This window comes from Amblyomma americanum, chromosome 10 (assembly GCF_052857255.1).
Source record: "Amblyomma americanum isolate KBUSLIRL-KWMA chromosome 10, ASM5285725v1, whole genome shotgun sequence".
Classification (NCBI taxonomy): Eukaryota; Metazoa; Arthropoda; class Arachnida; order Ixodida; family Ixodidae; genus Amblyomma; species Amblyomma americanum.
Genome location: NC_135506.1, coordinates 93496613 through 93516565, shown reverse-complemented (window position 1 = coordinate 93516565; position 19953 = coordinate 93496613). Strand labels below are relative to the sequence as shown.

Below are 19953 nucleotides of genomic sequence, written 5' to 3'. Positions count from 1 at the left end.
GTCATATATCCTTTCTCGTCATTCTTGTAGCAGGCAGGCGATTGTTGCAGCTGATAATACGGCATGTCAACCACGCCTATTCAAAACTTGCACAGGTTTCCCAGAAGGCGGCAGTGGGAAAAAAAAGGATTTCCTTACATCTCTTTACCCGCCTCTTCGATCGTGCTTTATGAAGTGCTTCAGTGTCTGGAGTGCCGCCAGGCATTTCAAAGTGCTCTGCAGGGACGAAGCACAGCGCATCTCCGCACACATATCTTTACGCTGATGCTCTATGAATGTACACTATTCTTATGTAATGGTAATTTCCAGGTACGCTGGCAACAAGGCGTCAATGCGGCAAGTAGCCACCCTTTTCGACATGGCCGAATCAACAGTGCAAGTGGTAATCACAAGAGTGATGGAATTTCTGTGTGACATTGCCCCAGAAATCATTTACTTTGGAAGCGACAAAGAAGCTGTGGCTCAAGAATTTGAGAAAGTAAGCCCCTTGTACGATGTTACAATTCGTTAGGACTGATGTTTGGGTGAGTTGGTATGCCATTTGGAGTTGGTATGCCAATTAGACAAGGACTGAAGGAAAAAGTGCCCGTCTATGTGTTTCTTCCTTTAGTCCTTGTCTAATTCGCACTGTTCTTCCTGATGATGTTACAAGCTTTCTAGGGATTCTTTTTTTCTAGGTCTGCCTAACAGTTGTGGGCAGGTAGCTGACGCAATTGCTTATTAGGTTGAAAGTCAAACTCTCAGCATTTATACAGTAGAGAAGAAAAAGCATTAGAGTAGCATGCATATAATGCTACACAGAAATGTCATCTTATGCATTTCAGATTGCTGGCTTTCCGAATGTGGCTGGCTGCATTGACGGCACCTATGTTTGTACGCGATGTCCGGACAACAAGGTTAAGTCTACCTATGTAAACAGACATGACCAGGTGTCACTGACAATGCAAGGAATTTGCGGCTCAAGGTGCAGATTTCTGGACGTTTTCACTGGAACACCCAGCAAAATACACGATGCCAGAGTCCTCAGGCTGTCTACAGTGCAGGAAGAATTGCCAGTGGTTTGCGAAAATAACTAGTACCACATCTTAGGCGATGCAGCATATCCAATAAGGGAATATATGATCACACCTTTCAGGAATTATGGCACCATGACTCGGGCAATGATTTCGTTCAACTACCGCCATGCTGCAACACGAGTGAAAATTGAGAACGCATTTGGAATGCTAAAGCAACGATTTCGGCAGCTGCGGTTTGTGGAATTTCACACTGTGGACAAGATAACCCAGCTCATCCTCAGTTGCTGTGTCGTTCATAACATTTGCCTGGACGCTGGCGACTGTGATGTGCCAAGTGATGACGATGTGGATGGAAGGCATTGCAGGCACAAGCAAGCAGACTCGGCAACAGACCAGCAGACACAGCAAACTGCTCGTGAAAGTGCCCTTCGGAGGCTTGGAGAACTGAAAAGGGAAGCTCTGGCACAGCTCTTCTGAAGCTGAAATGATGTTGAGAACAAACGATTGCATTGCCCAAACTTTTATCGCACTTTTAATTGCTCTGTCAAGGCGTTTATTTGAAGCACAGGTCGGTTGGTCTTGGTTGTACGGCGACACGACGGGCACACTCACAGGCGTCGTTCGAAAAACCCAGCTGCACTTCGTCTGCTTCTTCGTTGTCCCGCTTGAACTCGTCCGCTTCTTCGCTGCGCTGCGCCTGTCGGTCCCATTACAATTACTCTCCCTCCGAAAAAGGAGCCATCCTGGCGACTTACGGAGAGGAGAGGATGGGCGGGTCATAGTAAGGCTTGAGGCGCTCAACGTGCACAGTTTCGCGCCCCCGGCGACGGTGGTCCGAAGAGGGAACGAGCGGCTCAACGATATAAGTCACCGGAGAAGTTTGGTGGACAACCCGGTAAGGTCCGTGAAAGCGAGACAGTAGTTTCGTGGCGAGGCCGGGAGTGGAGGAAGGCACCCAGAGCCAAACGAGGGCGCCAGATGGGTATGACGCTGGAGGGTCCGGGGAATCCCGACGGTGCTTCTGATCCCATTGTTGCTGTGTGGTGAAAGAGCGGGCAAGTTGCCGGCATTCTTCGGCATACAGGTGAGCTTCGGAGAGTAAGGTGGTCTCGGAAGGGCCAGGGTGATAAGGAAGGATGGTGTCCATGGTGGATGTAGGCTCCCGGCCATATAAGAGGAAGAAAGGAGAAAACCCCGTTGTTGTCTGAGTAGCTGTGTTATACGCGTACGTGACGAACGGGAGCACTTGATCCCAGTTGGAGTGGGCGGTGTCAACGTACATGGCGAGCATGTCACTCAGAGTGCGGTTGAACCGCTCAGTCATGCCGTTGGTCTGGGGGTGATAGGCGCTGGTGTAGCGATGAACGATTTGGCATTGCTTGAGCAGGGCCTCGACGGCGTCCGAGAGAAAAACACGGCCGCGGTCACTCAGAAGTTCTTTCGGGGCGCCGTGACGAAGAACAAGACTGTGTAGAATGAAGTGAGCGACATCGTTTGCGGTAGCAGATTTGAGAGCCGACGTTTCGACGTAACGGGTGAGATGGTCAACGGCAACGATGATCCACCGATTATTAGCCGAAGTAGTTGGAAGCGGGCCATAAAGATCAATGCCGACGCGGTCAAAGGGACGGCCAGGGCAAGGTAACGGCTGCAAAGGAGCGGCGGCGGGGTGGGGAGGTTTCTTGCGACGTTGGCAGGCGATGCATGACCGAATGTACTGACGTATGTAGCGGTACATACCTCGCCAGTAGAATCGCTGACGAAGGCGAGCATATGTTTTCAGTACACCGGCGTGGCCGCATTGTGGAGCGGAGTGAAAAGAGGCACAGATTGTAGCACGGAGGTGTCGAGGGATGACCAACAGCCACTTCCGGCCGTCGGGGAGGTAATTACGGCGGTATAAGAGGCCATCACGAACGGCGAAGTGGTGGGCTTGGCGGCGAAGGGTCCGGGTCGAAGGATGCGGCGAGGGAGTGTTCAGGAAGTTTAGCAGCGAGGTTATCCAAGGATCCTTCAATTGTTCGGAGAGCATATCAGGGATGTTGAACGAAGAGAATTCGTAGGCACAGACGAGGGCAGAGGTTGACTCGCATGGGAGTGGTGAACGAGAAAGGGCGTCGGCGTCCGAGTGCTTGCGGCCGGAGCGATAAATGACGTGTATATCAAACTCCTGGAGACGTAAAGCCCAGCGGGCGAGTCGGCCAGAAGGATCTTTGAGGGAGGATAGCCAGCATAGGGCGTGGTGGTCTGTGACGACATAGAAGGGCCGGCCGTAAATGTAAGGGCGGAACTTGGCAATTGCCCAAATGATGGCGAGACATTCTTTTTCTGTAACAGAATAGTTTGATTCCGCCTTGGTGAGGGCGCGGCTGGCGTAAGCGACGACGTATTCCGGATACCTAGGCTTTCGCTGGGCAAGAACTGCGCCCAAGCCCACACCGCTCGCGTCAGTGTGAACTTCTGTCGGACAGGCGGGATCAAAATGGCGAAGGATGGGGGGAGAGACCAGCAGGCGACGTAAAGTGCTGAACGCGGTATCGCAGGCGGGGGACCAAGACGAAAGGTTCGGGCTGCCGGCAAGAAGCTGCGTTAAAGGGGCGATGATACTGGCGAAATTTCGGATGAAGCGGCGAAAATATGAGCATAAGCCTATAAAACTGCGAAGTTCTTTTAAGGTGGTTGGTTTGGGGAAGTCAGCGACGGCGCGAAGTTTGGCAGGGTCAGGAAGAACGCCGTCTTTGGAGATGACATGACCTAATATTGTGAGCTGCGTTGCACCGAAGTAACATTTTTTCAAGTTTAGTTGGAGGCCGGCGTCAGTAAGGCTAGTGAGTACGCGCTGAAGGCGGTGCAGATGGGAAGGAAAATCTTTGGAAAAAACGACAATGTCATCTAAGTAACACAGACAAGTTTCCCATTTGAGGCCACTGAGAATAGTGTCCATCATCCTTTCGAATGTGGCTGGAGCATTGCAGAGGCCGAATGGCATCACATTGAACTCATACAAGCCGTCTGGGGTGACGAAAGCGGTTTTCGGCCTGTCGTTCGCCGCCATCGGGACCTGCCAGTAGCCGGAGCGTAAGTCGAGGGATGAAAAATACTCCGCTCCCTGCAAGCAATCCAGTGCGTCGTCGATTCGGGGTAGAGGATAAACATCCTTGCGTGTGATCTTGTTGAGACGGCGGTAGTCCACACAGAACCTGATGGAGCCATCTTTTTTCGTCACCAAGACAACAGGAGAGGCCCAAGGGCTGTGAGAAGGCTGTATTATGCCGCGCCGAAGCATGTCGTCAACATTGTCACGGATGACGCGGCGCTCGCTCGGCGAGACTCGGTACGGTCGCTGACGCAAGGGAGCGTGGGTACCAGTGTCAATTGTGTGAGAGACGGCCAATGCGCGCCCCAAGGAAGGCTGGGAAAGGTCGAAAGAGTTGCGGAAGCGGCAGAGAAGTTCCAAGAGTTGGTCACGGTAAGCGGACGGAAGGTCGGGAGCGATGGTACGACGAAAGACGTCGATGGAAATCGGATCGGGCGCTGTCGCACAACAGGCTAAGGCAGTAACTGGGGAACAGGCACGGGTATCGAAGAACTCGGAAGCAAGAGCAGGGTCCAGTTCTTCAATAGAGCCGAGGCATTCGCCGCGAAGAACAAACGACGGGTAAGAAAATGGGTTGGTGACATAGATGGCGCAGTGGCCATCGGAAATCGAGACAACGGCAAATGGAATGAGGAGGCGCTGATGGCGAGTGGGTGCTGCGGTAGGTGTGAAAAGAACAGGACCGCTGAGGAAAGAGTCGGGGCGGAGCGGAACGAGAGCTGAAGAGGAGGGAGGTATGTCGGTGTCGGCAGCTACAAGAAGCTTAGCGGAGCGCACAGGTAGGTCACACAACGAAACATCACACAGGGGAGAAAGCTCAAGTTCCGCACGGGCACAATCAATCACTGCACGGTGGGTCGAGAGGAAATCGCAGCCGAGGATGACATCGTGAGAGCAGGCGGTCAGCACAACAAACTCGATGGTATAGGCGACGTCGTTGATAGAAACGCGGACCGTGCAGGCTGCGATGGGGTGGATGCGCTGAGAGGTGGCCGTACGTAGTGAAAAGTCAGACAGCGGCGTTGTCACCTTACGAAGTTTGCGGCGAAGAGCATCACTAATTACTGACACTGCAGCACCCGTGTCGACGAGTGCGAGAACGGGGACGCCTTCAACAGACACCTCAATCACGTTAGCAGGAGAACACAGAGGACTTAAAAAGTTGGCAAAACACGCAGTTCTTGCCTCCTGAACTGCGGCAGTCAGTTTTCCTCTGGGAGAGGGTCCGGGCGGCGGAGCATCGGAGAAATGGAACGTCGACGAGGGGAAGGCGAGCGACGAGTAGGGTACTGGGAGCGATGTGTAGAGGAGGCAGAAGAGACATTAGGCAAGGGCGGCCCGGAATCGTAGAGGAAATTGCGCATGAAATCGCCAGAACGAGGAGATCGCTGACGGCAAAAGCGTGCGACATGGCCCGGAAGACCACAGGAATAGCATATCGGTCGATTGTCCTCGGTACGCCAGGGGTTCGTAGGGTTTCGGCGGGGTCGACGAACCGGGACCTGCGGCGGGGGTATAGACGGCGGTGGAGCATAAAAGGCCGGGCTGCTAGGGTTGGCGGCAGAGGTGGGCCAGCGCCGTGTACCGGTGACTGCTTCAGCATAGGTGAGCGGCGCTGCCACAGGAGGAGGTGGGGGACTGGATGGCAGAACTGCAGCGACCTGCTCCTGAATAACACGACGGAGAGTGGGCGTGAGAGATGGCGCCGGGTCGTGCGGAGGGCAGACGGGGTCGGGAAGGTGATGCAGCAGAGAAAGCTGGCGAGCGACCTCTTCGCGGATGAAGTCTTTAACCTGCTGCATGAACAGGGACTGCTCAGCAGACGAGCCACCAAGGGCCAAGCCAGCAAGACCCCCCGCAGGCGCGCCGGACTGCCGCGTAGATGCGCGTTGCTTGCGGAGTTCGTCGAAGCTTTGGCACAGCTGGATGACGGTAGCGACGGAGGTGGGGTTCTTCGCCAGCAGCATCTGGAAAGCGTCATCGGCTATGCCTTTAAGTATGTGGTTGACTTTATCCCCTTCGGACATGGAGGGGTTGACACGCTTGCACAGGTCAACGATGTCCTCGATGTAGCTTGTGAACGTCTCGGAAGGGAGCTGAGATCGAGCACGAAGACGTTGCTCGGCGCGAAGCTTCCGGACGGCGGGGCGGCCGAAAACGTCGGCGAAGCTTGTTTTAAAGGACGACCAGGTGGGAAGGTCGGCCTCATGGTTGCGAAACCATAGGTTGGCAACGTCCGTTAGATAGAATAGGACGTTGCTAAGTTTCACGGAATCGTCCCACCGATTGTAAGTGTTGATGCGCTCATAGGAGGCCAGCCAATCGTCGACGTCTTGGTCATCGGTGCCACTAAAAGGAGAAGGGTCACGCTGGCGCTGCACCCCGTGACAGAGTACGGTGGCAGGGAGGGGCTGCGATGGTTCACTCGGACCTTCCGGCATGGTGGCGGAGACGAGGAGCGTTCCACTTCGAAGTTCCAGGATGAGGACCGGGACGGGAACCGAGGCACCTCCACCAAGTGTCAAGGCGTTTATTTGAAGCACAGGTCGGTTGGTCTTGGTTGTCCGGCGACACGACGGGCACACTCACAGGCGTCGTTCGAAAAACCCAGCTGCACTTCGTCTGCTTCTTCATTGTCCCGCTTGAACTCGTCCGCTTCTTCGCTGCGCTGCGCCTGTCGGTCCCATTACAGCTCAAACTTTTATTGCAGTTTTATGAACACATGTTGTGACTTTCAACAGGTACAAACAAAGAATTCTTGAATACAGCACAGTTTGACAAGGAAAATTCTTGAATAAATATGCTCTTTCAATCAAGAACAATTTCTTATTTTGAGTTCAAAATATCCTTCAGCACTGCCATTTGCTCCGCATCAGCTTTGAGTAGTGCCTGGTGCCTGTCTACTTTTCTCTGTTCTCTTTCTTCGCGCCGAGCTTCTTTTTCATTGTTGATCTTTCGAATTTCCTCAAAAAATAATGCCATTTCCTGCATCCTAGATGTGCTCGGGCGCATCTTTCTGTCTGTGCGGTACCTTTTATTTTCTTTCTCCTCAAATGATGAACCAGAGTCTACCGTAGGGTCATCAGATGATATATCATTGACGCTTTCCTCGATGCCATCAGAGCAGCTGACACTCGAAGGAGCTGCACTAGCAGTGTTTGAGATGGTCTTTTTGTATGAAACTTTTCCCACACCTCGCAGAACTTCAGGCTCAATGCTGTCATCAATTGCTCTGATAGCTGCAAATTCTTCTTCATACGGCACTGCACAGCGAGACTGTCCAGAAGTTCCATTATTTCTGTCCTCATTGCGTTTTCGTTTGGCCAGCGTCTTGAACCTGGTCTCACACTGGACTCCTGTGCGAATGACTCCAAGAATTCTCTGTATGTCTTGAGCAATCTGCTCATACATCATTTTCTTGCTGCGGAACCTCCTTTGAGGCCCCACCTGTGGCGTGTAGCGTACATAACAGTCCAGAAGCAGCTTTGTTTCACCTGTAGTCCATGGTCCTGTCACAAGATATGAATAAAAAAAATTAGCACATTTGTAACATTTGATGCTTGCAGTTAGCTTGCTCTACTATAGATGCAAAATACACATGCACTAATACTACTGCATGACAAATGTTATTACAGACATGCAAGGCTTTGCAAGAAGGTAAATGATTTCAAATCGAAGACATGAGATTGCACCTGGCGGTATATATACATACCATAAGGTGACGTCATGCTGCTGCTCGACTGCTCATTTTCAGGCACTGTGTGCAGCTGTACTTGATTTTCGCTTCCTTGGCTCTCTGTTCAGGAACAAAAATTGGGAAATATTTAAATTACTTCCTCACGCATGGATTATAGACAGAAGGTAATTTATGCCTGCTGAGTCTGCGACAGAAACCGACAAAAAATGTCACAATATGTAAAGTGTGTTAAATCCAATAGCTGTCAAGAACAAAATAACCCACGTCCTCAGCCCTGTAAACAACATATACTTTCCTGGTGAGCTGACATAACCGATGAAGTTTGTTATGGTTTTGTTTCTGGTTTATGGGAGTTTACCATCCAAAGCGACTCAGGCTGTGAGGGACGCTGTAGTGGAGGGCTCCGGAAATTTCGACCACCTGGGGTTCTTTAACGAGCACTGACATCGCACAGTACACGGGCCTCTAGAATTTCGCCTCCATCAAAATTCTACCACCGCGGCCGAGATCGAACCCGCGTCTTTCGGGCCAGCACGTGCCATAGCCACTGAGCCACCGCGGAGGCTGCAGTTTATTATGAACCCGGTACTAAATTTCATGTGGGAACACATTACATTTTGGAGTTTCACTCTTGCTGATGATTCCACTGAATATTATGAAGTTTCGCTATGTACACATACCGCTCCACGCTGCCCGAAAAAACCACCTGGGCCGTTGTTGAATCGGGCTGAAGTGTACGTTTTATACTGGTCGACACTCCGCGTAATCGTGCAACGATCAGGCTTTTGGCAGCTCAAGCCGCCGTGCGGCCTCGGTGCCCATACCTAGTTGTGCACGAAAAAGCCGCCGCTAGCCGTCATTACTTCCTCTGACACATATGTACCATAGCACGGAGTACGACTTGTAACAGGTATCAGATGGTACGAGCACATGCTACGGGGCAGAGAGCCCGGCACTGCTGCTGAGTCCTGAACGTACTGCAAGCCTACTACACAGCTGACGAGCAGCGTGCCCGCATACTTGGTGCTGTGCACTGGCGCATTCATTCGCTATCAAGCGCACATGTCCAGGACAGGCCACAACGCAATTCGTAAATGCACCTAACAAATAAAGGTTGTTTCAAATGCGAAACTACAACGCTCGCAATTTCTACTGCCGCGGTGCACGCACCTGTTTCGCGCGGCCAGCGCGACAAGGTTCCAACGAAAAAGTAGGAAATTTTTCACTACGTCGCGCCACTTGTCGTAGAATTCGCTCAGTCATAGCATGTGAAACTGCTTTAATAATGTGTACTTCGAAAGTGAGGCGCCCACACCACACCATGCTGACCAAGCGACACAAAGCCTGAGCGCGGGAAAGAGCCAGTTGTGGGTTTGAACGCACTGTGCACACTCTTCGTATTGCAAACTTACCGTCGTAAAGGGAGAATAACAGCTGCTGCGCAGCGGTCGTCGGGGTGTCCATACTGGGAAGCAGTCAGGACGGTAGGGATACGTTCGTGGACTTTCGCTTGCACTTCGTAGGCAAACAGAAACTGTCACTCCTGTTGGGAGCGGGCGTCGGCTGCTTGGCGGCGCTGTGGTCTGAGATTGGAGGAAGTAGCCCTTTCCTGCGATTTCCGTCCCTCTCACTGCTCTGAAAAGCACTTGCACATTCAGCTGGCGAGTCTTGCATCCTCCTCAGATCGGGAGAGAGAGAGAGAAAAACTTTATTGTCCAGAGGAAATCGGGGCATGCCCCTGGGTCCCCGCACGACCCCACTTCACTCAAGTGTTTGTCCCTAAGGTCCATAACACTGGCAGCCCGGCCTGTGGCGATGGTCTGCACGGCCGGGTCCTCTGAGTGCAGCAGGGTCTCCCAGTCCTCCCAGGTCTTGAGGTCCTCTAGGCCGCGCGGGGGAGGGTCCGCCGGGCAGAGGGAGAGGATGTGGAGGGAGGAGGCGAAGGGTTCTGGGCACAAGGTGCAGGCAGGAGTGGGGAAGGAGGGATGATAGTGGGCTAGGGTCAGGGGTGAGGAGAGTGTGTGTGTCTGTAGTTTGCGCCAGAGTGTTGCGTGTTTGTTATCTAGGGAGGGGTGGGGCGAGGGGTAGAGCTGGCGCGAGGCTCTGTAGGCCTGCGTCATCTCGCTGAACGAGTGCATTCGCTCCCTCGCGAATCCCCGATCCGAGGCCACCTGAACCCGGTTTAAAGAACCGCGGGCTAAAAGGTTGGCGGCCTCGTTTCCGGGATTCCCGGAGTGCGCAGGCACCCATATAAGCTCTACATGGCGGGGTGGGGGTGCATCGGGCGAGTCCAGTATGCGAAAAGCAGGGACGTGGACTCGGCCTCGCGCAAAATTTAGAATTGCAGTTTTTGAGTGTTAAAATGTACCGGGCTTCCGTGCGGGTGATGGCAATTGCAATGGCGGCTTCCTCTGCAGCCTCTGGGGCGGTGTCTCGGGGGAGAGGTAGTGTGAGGAGGGCGGATGAAGAGGAGTCCACCACGGCTGCGGTTGCTTCGTCACCCGTGCAGGCGGCGTCCACCCATACGGCGTCCGCCTCGGAGCCGTATACTCGGTGGAGTACCTTCGCACGGGCTCTGCGGCGTTGCTCATGGTGGGAAGGGTGCATATTTTTTGGCAGTGGCTTGATGACCAGCTCTCGGTGAAGGGATCGAGGAATGGGGAGGAGGGTTGGGTCGTTGGCCGGTATTCTGATTCCGAGGGAGTACAGGATATACCGGCCTGTGGAGGTTTGTGTAAGCCTTATGTATTGGGCCTGTCGATGGGTCTCCACGAGTCCCCCGATCGTGTTGTGGAGGCCCAGGCCTAGTAATCTGTCTGTGGGGGTGTTGAGGGGAAGATGAAGTGCGACTTTGAATGCCTTGCGGATCAAGGCATCCAAAACATTTATGTCGTGTTTGGATAGTTCTAGGTATGGGGTAGTGTAGAGCACACGGCTGAGGACAAAGGCATGAATGAGGCGACAAAGGTCGCGCTCCTTCATGCCTCTATGATGGCCCGAAACTCTGCGGATGAGATGCGATATCGCGCCTGCAACCTGCTTGAGTTTCTTGAGGGTGGTGGTGCTTTTGCCATCGTTCTGGATATGCAGGCCCAATACGCGGAGGGTGTCAACCTCCGGTACAGGGTCCCCATTCAGTTCGATGGCAATGGGGGAGCGGTGGTTCTTAGGCCGGATGAGGAGCAGTTCGGAATTCTCTGGGGAACAAGACAGTCCGATGTTCTGTACATAATTTTGGGTGAGGGTGGCTGCTTCCTGTAAGATGTTCTCTATGTCGCCGTCACTGCCGTGGGTGGTCCACAGTGTGATGTCGTCGGCATAAAGAGTGTGCTTAAGGTGGGGAATAGTTGCCAATTTTCGGGCGAGGGGGATGAGGGTGATGTTAAAGAGGAAGGGGGAGAGGACGGACCCTTGAGGGGTTCCGATACTCTGAAGCGTGTAGGAGGGGGAAGAGAGAGGGCCAAAATGTATCTCAGCCGTGCGGTCAGTGAGGAATGCTTGAATGTAGGTGTACGTGCGCGCACCCACATTCAATGGAGATAGGGCAGTCATGATCGCCTGATGTTCGATGCAATCAAAAGCTTTGGAGAGATCCAAAGCTAAGACTGCCTTGGTGTGACCAGGCAGAAGCGGGTCGAAAATGTCATGTGTGAGTTGAAGCATGGCGTCCTGTGCGGACAGATGGGGGCGGAATCCAACCATGCTATGCGGGTATAGATGGTTGTCCGCCATGTGCGCTGTGAGCCTCGCTAACACAACATGCTCGAAGAGCTTTCCGAGGCATGAGGTTAGCGAAATGGGGCGAAGGTTTTGAAGTGTAAGTGTTTTGTTTGGTTTGGGTATGAATATTACCATCGCATGGCGCCAGGACTGCGGGAGGATACCCTCCCTCCAGCACTGGTTGAAGTATTGCGTAATTTGGGTGATCGATTGGTCGTCCAGATAGATTACGGAGCATGGAGTTTGTGATTTGGTCGGCACCAGGTGCGGAGTTGGTTCGGAGAGTCAGGAGGGACGCTCTGACTTCCGTCTCAGTGATGTCTGTGTCGAGTGTTGGATTGGCTGGTCCTGTGTAGGCGGGTAGATGTGTGGGGGCACCAGGAGAGGTGTATGTATTCTGAAGTGTGTTTATGAGGGCCTCGGGATCGTCAATATGTTGGTGTATGAGGCGTGTCACGTGGTGTTGTGTTGATGATTTGGTGTTTGTGGGGTCGATGAGGTGTCGGAGGAGTTGCCATGCGCGTTTGCTGGACAGGTTTGCCCCCGCTCCGGTCGCTCTAACTGAGGGAATCGGAGCGACCAGTCGAAGGTACCATAAGATGGGACGCAGGTGTTTTGTTCGAAATTGCAAAAGCGGTTACAAGTGTTGCAGGGAGGAGGTGAACAAGGTGAGAAGTTGTTGCCGCTTGTTGCCTTCTCGACTGACGTGTAGTCATAAACGCTGCGCCATACGACGCCCGCGTTCTCCTCCAGCAGATGAAACTTAGCGTGCTCACATACTCGACGAACGTGAAGGCATGTTTGCCTTCGACGAATGCCAGCAGTGCTTATACCCATCCAATCAAAGTCATCGCGCGGGTGTCAAACAAAAGCCCTGCGTACAACCAGATGCTACAGCTAATTTTATAGCGGTCAAGGAAAAGAACGCGTCTTATTTTTTACTGTGCTCAAAATGGTTGAAGCGTAGCACCAGTTGCTCTTTGGGCTACCAGCGGTAAAGAAGCGCGCGAGAGTGTCCTCAAGAGAAGTCAGGCGCGCGCGGCCGAACGGGAGCAACACGCTCGACCGGCTGCCCTGGCACCCGAAACGGCAGTAGTTCCTTTCCAGGCCGCCAGGCGCCGCCAGCATGATAGTGGCGCCGCGGGCTTGTGACCTTTCCTGGTCGCCGCAGACAGCGGAGTTTCCACTCCTATGTAGTCTTCCTCCGTGGCTCACGGGTGCGCGCACTGCCTTGCGGCCACAGTAGCGTCTTGCTGGAGTCTGGTAGTATGCCCAGCGCCCTATAGGCCGCAAGCATCAGCGTACGAGGCACAGTGAATGAGCAGGTGCTCTAGTGTTTCCACTGCACCGCATCCGTCACACACATTTTACTCGTCGTCGCGAATCCGTGACGCTCCCGTCGTTCCCCGGGCCACACGCAGCCAATGCGCACGCGGAGGATCATTGGGTGGGGTGCTGGGTCGTGGATGGCCGCACGCACGTCCCCCAGCGCAAGGGGCAGATCACTGGGAGGTAGCTGATGTGCAGCGGTCGCGAGGTCATCAGATTCTTCGTTGCCGGCGATGCCGCAGTGACCGGGCACCTACTGTGCACGCACGGCGCATCCTCTCTGCGCGAGGCGCTCGATGCGCGAATGTCCCGCACTAGTGGGATACCGCGGCCGTTGGATTGCAGGCGGCTGAGGGCGGCGCGGGAGTCGCACAGCAGAGCACTCCTGGGCGGCGGAGGGTCGAGGGTGAGTAGCAGGTCCAGCCCGAGCCGAATCCCCATTAACTCCGCCGTGGTGGAGGAGCCCAGGAAGGTTGCGTGTTGCTGGCTGTGCAGTCGCAGGGCGGGGAATGGTAGCCGCCGCAGCAAGGGAGCAGCTGTCGCGGGCCACTGAGCCGTCGGTGTACACGAGGAGATGGTCCTGGAGCTCCTCGTGTATGACGGCTCTGGCCAGCTGCTGCACAGCACAGAGGGGTGTGCTGCGCTTTCCCGCAATGCCGACGATCTCTCGCTGTACCCCCGAGGCAGCAGGCCAGTGCGCGCAGGAGCCGTACGGGGGTGGGCATTGGGTCAATTGCTCATACTCGAGCAGCGCCTCGCCCATTCGTGAGCGCGGGTGCGAGTGCATATGCTGCAGCAGCGAGCCGCCGTCCGGTGCGCGGTGAAGCCAGTCGATGTGATTCAGTGCCCTGCGCGATGCTTGGAGAGAAAGGGCATGAAGACAGGAAAGGCGTGGCGTCTGTATCGCGTTGGGTGAAGGAAGGTATAATGCGGCATTCATGTGGATGTGGCATTCAAGCGCACGGCTACCGAGCCGGAGTTCCCGGGTTCGAACTCGACCGCAGCGGCCGCGTTTCGATGGAGGCGAAGCGCAATCGCACAGTACACGGGCACCTTTTGCGTTCGAACCCGGGTACTCCGTCTCAGTAGCCGAGCGCTTCCTTTTTTTTTTTTCACTCTTACCTTTCTCCCTTTCTTCATGGTGCGGTTAAGGTGCCCACCGTGAAGTGAAGGTTACTGCGCCTTTCATTTCCTGATAACCAATCTCTTGCGACCACCGCGTTGGCGCAGTAGTTAAGGCGCTCGTCTATTTATTTATTTATTTGTTTATTTACAGAATACTGCAGACCGAATCGGTCCAAGCAGGAGAGTCCGAGATCACGGTGTAAGAGTGTCCGAGATCGAACCCGACCGCCGCGGCCGCGTTCCGATGGAGACGAAACGCAAAAAAAAAAAATTATCGGTGGTTTAGCTCTGCTATGCGTAGCGAAAGCTGCTGCAACGAGCAAGGCTTCTCTTCCTCCATGGCTTGCAACTGACAGCCGAGCGCATCGCCTCCCATATTCAGGCGTTGTATATTCGTGGCGTCAACGCGCAGGGGGGTAGGGGGCGAAACGGCGGAGTCGGCGGCGGCGCTGCTGTGACGTCACGCGCTGCGCACCTGTGGCGAAACTCGCGCTTGCGCAGTAGGAGCAGATGGCCGAGACGGGCGAAATCGCTCCAGCTAACGTAGTGTTGCTTTCGCTACAAAATTAGCTGCGGTTTAACTACTGCTGCCTCGTTAGAGAGCGAAAGCTGTGGTGTATCAGGCAAATAGACGCGACTTGGCGTCTGCAACGTTGAGTGCGTTCCGCACACTGGACAGGCAGCGCGCCCACCCTGCCACACTGGCAGTTGGCTGTTAAATTAATGGTTCATCGCAAGAGGTTGGCCACCCAATGAACGCTGCGGCCTATTTTACCGCCCTCTACCGGAGAATCCAAAGGTCAAAGGTAAAGTGGCGCGACACCAAGGTGGACCTCACATGGCGAGGCCTATAGCCACACTCTGGCTCACTTGAAGGTTAACCGGCAACGCACGGCCAATCGGCTTTAGCTATAGCGTATGTGCAGCTTTCGATTCAAAAGGCGCCCCTGTGCTGTGCGATGTCAGTGCACGTTAAAGATCCCCAGGTGTTCAAAATTGTTAGGGCGTAAGCCTTTCTTAGCTCGAGTGCCGTGGACGGAAGTTGTAGATGGAAGTTTGTGGACGGAAGTTGTCCGCACGAACTGTCATAAATTTTATGGTAAATAAAACAAAAATGCAAAAGTTTATTAAGCAACACTTCTTAACCTATATGTAATGAAATAAAAAAAATGACTGGGACTTAGCTAAGGTTAAGCCTAGATATCTCGAAGCGAAAAGGTTCGGTGACGCTTATGGTTTAGCTTATGGTTATGCTTTGCTGCGTCGTTTAGCGAGACGTTCTTCTCGTTGTTCGGGTGTCTCGGACGCTCGTTGAGCTCTCAGCCTTTCATTTCTTCTCTCCTTTTCAGCCAACTCCCGTGGTGTCACTTCTGCATCGGTAGTATCACTCTCTTCTCCTTCCATGTTGAATGCGCACGCCTATTCTCTTGCAAGCGGTTACATAGTCGGCCTCCGCGATAAACACGCGCTTGCGGCGAACGTCAAACGATGACGCATAGCGCGCGGCAGTGGCCACATGCGCCGCGCGTGACGTCACGCGCGGCAGCGGCGAAAGGTCAGGCGACGGAGTCGGCGGCGGCCACCTGCGCCGTGCGTGATGTCACTCGTGCTCCGACATACACCGGCTCGCGCGAAGCGCGGTTTTGACTAGCGTAGTGAAGCTTTTCGCTTCAAAACCAGAAATGGGGAAAATAAAAATTCCCGCCGCGGTGGCTCAGTGATTAAGGCGCTCGGCTACTGATCCGGAGTTCCCGGGTTCGAACCCGACCGCGGTGGCTGCGTTTTTATGGAGGCAAAAAGATAAGGCGCCCGTGTGCTGCGCGATGTCAGTGCACGTTAAAGATCCCCAGGAGGTCGAAATTATTCCGGAGCCCTCCACTACGCACCTCTCTTCCTTTCTTCTTTCAGTCTCTCCTTTATCCCTTCCCTTACGGCGCGGTTCAGGTGTCCAACGATATTTGAGACAGATACTGCGCCATTTCCTTTCCCCCAAAACCAATTATTATTATTATTATTACTGTGAACTATAGTTTTAATAAGCCTATGCATCGTGCTTAATGCCACAGTCATTACTGCCACTGCAGGCCGTCTAGGCGGCGCAGCAGTCGCCCTGTCCGCGACGTCAGGATTCGCAGAAGCGCACTACCATGAGAAAGTGACCTTCAAGAACGAAAAAAAATACGTTTGAAACTGTTCTACCGTGTTTCCCAGTGCCACAGCCGGGTGTCAGTTTTTTGGGGCAAGGAAATTTGAATTGCCGCAAGAAGAAACGGTCGACAAAAGCGAGCAGACCAGTCATTTAACGTCCGCTGAGAACGCACAGCGCACGGAGCACCGTTTGCGTTCCGCCTCCGTGCTCACGAATATCGCCTAGCGAGGAAAGGTATCGATTAGCAAGGGAAAAGTATTTGGACTTATCACCGAATGGGAATGCATAACACGAGTCATCAACACACGAACGAAAGAAGAAAACAAGAAATCAGCGAATGCATTGGGTGCCGCGTTGCGTAATACGCCAATTACTTTCGCGCGGTGATACGACTCGGGCCCCGACGCGACTCCCATGCCATGCCGGGCTTCGCGAGTCCTGTTGTGCAACACGCCAGCCTGTTGCCACTCTCCGCCCCTTCTTCGTGTGTGTGATGAGCTTCACCGGGGAGGCATAAATAGGAAAGACGAGAGCACGATGATTGCGACCTCGCTTTTTTCACCTCTGCGCGTCCGGGTTGTGGCGGCGCGCGCACGCTGTCTTCGCGGTCCCGGATCAGAGCTTTCGTAACGGCCGTCGCCGCGTATGCGGTGTGCAGCTCTGGACGGACGCGGTCACGTTGACGCCTGGCAGGCTGGACGAGTGCACCCGTTGTTACTGAACGGCAACAACACCGGCAACTACAGCTTCTGTGCCGAGCCTGGATCCCGGGAATACACTCCAGGATTCGCAGCTGGCGCTTACGTGTCTACGATTGAGCAGCCTATAGTGCAGCCACGTGACGGGTATACGTGAAGGGGAGAGAACGAAGAACTCTAGCGCCATTACTATGGGCGATTTACGATAGTTATTTAACTGAGAGGCTGCAATTCAGCGGGCATCCACCTGACCGCAGGGTGCGCCTACAGAAAGCTATGCAGCTTTGTCAGTGTCATCGCGCATAGAGAAAAACTTGCCATGCTGTGGGACCAATTGATTTTTAACAACGATGATTCTGGAAAAGTGTGCAGATAGATGTAGATAGGGTGGAGGAACGAAGGGCTCTTTAATGAAAGAGCAGGCGATTTTTTGGCCATTGTATGTAAGGTGCTGACATATATGCTCATCGCAGGGGACGCGGACTCGGGGGAGGGAGGAAGCCAGGGGGAGAAGTGCGCAGAGAATAGTAAACAAAGAGCATAAATAAATTGCAGTCCCGGAATTTTGTCACAAAAATGTGAAGTTGTGATAAAAATATTTTAAAGCTTTTTTTAAAGGTCAATCTCGTGAACCAAGGCCGCATGCATGATGGGAAAACCCGTCACGTGGCCGTGCTCGAACACAGGTAACGACAAAGTTCTATGCATTGGCGCAGCAACGAAGGGCAGAGGAAGCGTTTATGGTATTAAAGAGTTTATCGTCCCAAAGCGGCTCCGGCTATAAGGAGGAACGCCGTAGTGAAGGTCTCCGGATATTTCGACCACCTGGGGTTCTTTACCGTGCACTGACATCGCACAGTACACGGGCCTCTAGAATTTCGCCTCCATCGAAATTCGACCGCCGTGGCCGGGATCGAACCCGCGTCTTTGGGGTCAGAAGCCGAGTGCCATAACCACTGAGCCACCGCGGCAGCTGAAGAGGTCATTTAGTCGTTATTTACAGGGGAGGCGGTAGTTAAGTGCCTTTACTCTCAGCTGATAACACGCTGCAATCTATCATTTACTGTGCATGCCAAGTGAAAAATCATCATCATCATTAGCCTGACCCCGCCCACTGCGGGGAAAAGGCCTCGCGCATGTTTCTCCAATTAACGCTGCTTGAAAAAAAAATGATTAGATTACTCCGCTTCCCGATGGAATTGCGTCACCAGGCCTGGGGTGCGCGGCCTGATCTAGGTGGCCAGAACCGACGACAGAACCGACAAATAATTATAGTGCATACCTTGAGGACTATGTTTGGAATACCGTCGGGACCTGAAGCTTTACCCGGCTCTAATTCAGTATCTGTTCAAAGCTGTCAATTAAGATGTCAGTAACACATATGGCGAAACTGGCAATTCACTAAGTGACGAACTTGAAAAAAAAAGAGATACTCATCAACCAGATATCAGTATGCTTATGGATAATACCTTATATATTGACAATTATTATCATAATATTGATTAGTGATACAGCCTTATGGATATCACTGTTGACGAAAGTAGTGCCGAGAGTAAGCGGTGGAATACCGACGTTCGGTTCCGAAGCGAAATTTGGTTACGATTAGAGTCAGCTCGAAGCTGTGCGATCCGCTCCACACGGTTTTGATAAAGGAAAAAAAAAAAAAACCCAGCTCAGTGGTTTTCCAGATTCCCTCTTCAATTGCCTCGTTTTGTTTTCTATGTGGCGTCGATATAAGAATCAAAAATACGTAAATTGGTTTTTATTAGTTAAGCGACATTTACAGCTAGGCACACTTGATTGTGAAGTCCGGGCCAAACATTAGCAAGAGTGACCGGTGACTGGAGGAGTACATCAGAGGCATATAAATTATGACTAATATATTCTTCCTCTTTCATTGTCTCCTTTGGGGTCGTTCCATGTCAATACTGTTTTCGAAAACATTGTGGTTGGTATAAGGTGTGCATGAGGCAAATAAATAGTATTAGTGTCAGACGTGAACAAGGCGCAAGAAAAACAGGATGGCGCAATACGCTCAGCAAGGAAGCATTTCTTTCTATATATAAATCTCGTGTGTTCTCCGACCTCTAAACAGTAGGCTTGTCCAGAAAAGGGACCAAGTATGGCTATTATACCAGGTATTTCAGGGAATTTAAGACTTTCAAAAATTTTCAAAAATAGACTTTTCGGAATAAACACATAGCAACCCACCTTTTTTCATTTATTTAAGTATTTTACTCATCTCTCACTTCACAGTTTTTATGCCCTGAGGCAATAAAAATCGCCTCAAAAAAAAGAAAAAAAAAACGGCTTTTGCGGCATAGTATTACCAGTGTTGGCGGACACCAGAAAACCGATGAATCGTCTTAAGTAGTAAGCTGGTTAAATAATTTTTAATAATTAAAATTTTAACTAGTAGAGTTGGGCGCCTAGTTGCAATTAGAGATTTGTTGCCGGGTCGTTAGGGTCGTTAGTAACATCCATATCAGTTTTTAGTATTTCGAAAACGCGATTGTCCTCGGCGCTGTAGCTCGACTAAATCTGGCTACATAGTGCCAAAATACATGCCCTTTCGAAAAGCATGCAGGCAAAGCAACCTTTGCGGTTCATATGTAACTAGTAAAAAATCGAAATTTTGTCGAGCCACAGCGCCAAGGGTGATCGTGTTTTCGAAATTCTGATATGGCTATTAATAACCACCGGCTACAAATCTCTGATTGCAACTGGGTGCCCAACTCTACTAGTCAAAAAATTAATTATTAAGAATTAATTCACCGGCTTACTATTTAAGACGATTCACCGGTTTTCTGGTGTCCGCCAACACTGGTAATCATATATGCCGCAAAAGTCACAATTATGCCCAAAAAGCTTTTGAATATTTTTCAGTCTTCCCAGAAACACCTGGTATATAACCCCGGAGAATATACCTGCAAAATTTATCTAGTTCAGCGCTCCGTCGTCATTGGTCAGGCGAGGAGACAGGTTCCAGAAGGTTCGGGCCACTTCTGCGACCGGGCGTCTCCGTTACCGGGCGAGGTGGAGAGGGCATCACTTGATACGCGCAAGGTCACAGCTCGCTGCATCTGTAATCGGAGATCTCCGTTCTTGAAAATGCCACTCCG

General features: G+C 52.4%; 1 protein-coding gene across 1 annotated transcript; it reads right to left on the bottom strand.

Annotated features, from left to right (window-relative positions):
* Window positions 1-6939: 6939 nt before the first annotated feature.
* Window positions 6940-9305, bottom strand: LOC144108556 (uncharacterized). The gene is made up of 3 exons (XM_077641763.1): window positions 9223-9305; window positions 7826-7909; window positions 6940-7622 (listed from the first exon to the last, which is right to left on the bottom strand). The coding sequence occupies exons 1-3, from the start codon at window positions 9272-9274 to the stop codon at window positions 6940-6942; spliced, it is 819 nt and encodes a 272-aa protein (XP_077497889.1). The 5' UTR covers window positions 9275-9305.
* Window positions 9306-19953: the final 10648 nt, after the last annotated feature.

What these genes read in the sequence shown, in the direction of transcription:
- LOC144108556 (XM_077641763.1), bottom strand. Translation starts at nt 9,274, where the DNA reads ATGGACACCCCGACGACCGCTGCGCAGCAGCTGTTATTCTCCCTTTAC. An exon ending in GTTATTCTCCCTTTACGACG is followed by an intron (nt 7,910 to 9,222) that starts GTAAGTTTGCAA and finishes GTTCCTGAACAG; the next exon opens with AGAGCCAAGGAAGCGAAAAT. An exon ending in CAGCATGACGTCACCTTATG is followed by an intron (nt 7,623 to 7,825) that starts GTATGTATATAT and finishes ATCTTGTGACAG; the next exon opens with GACCATGGACTACAGGTGAA.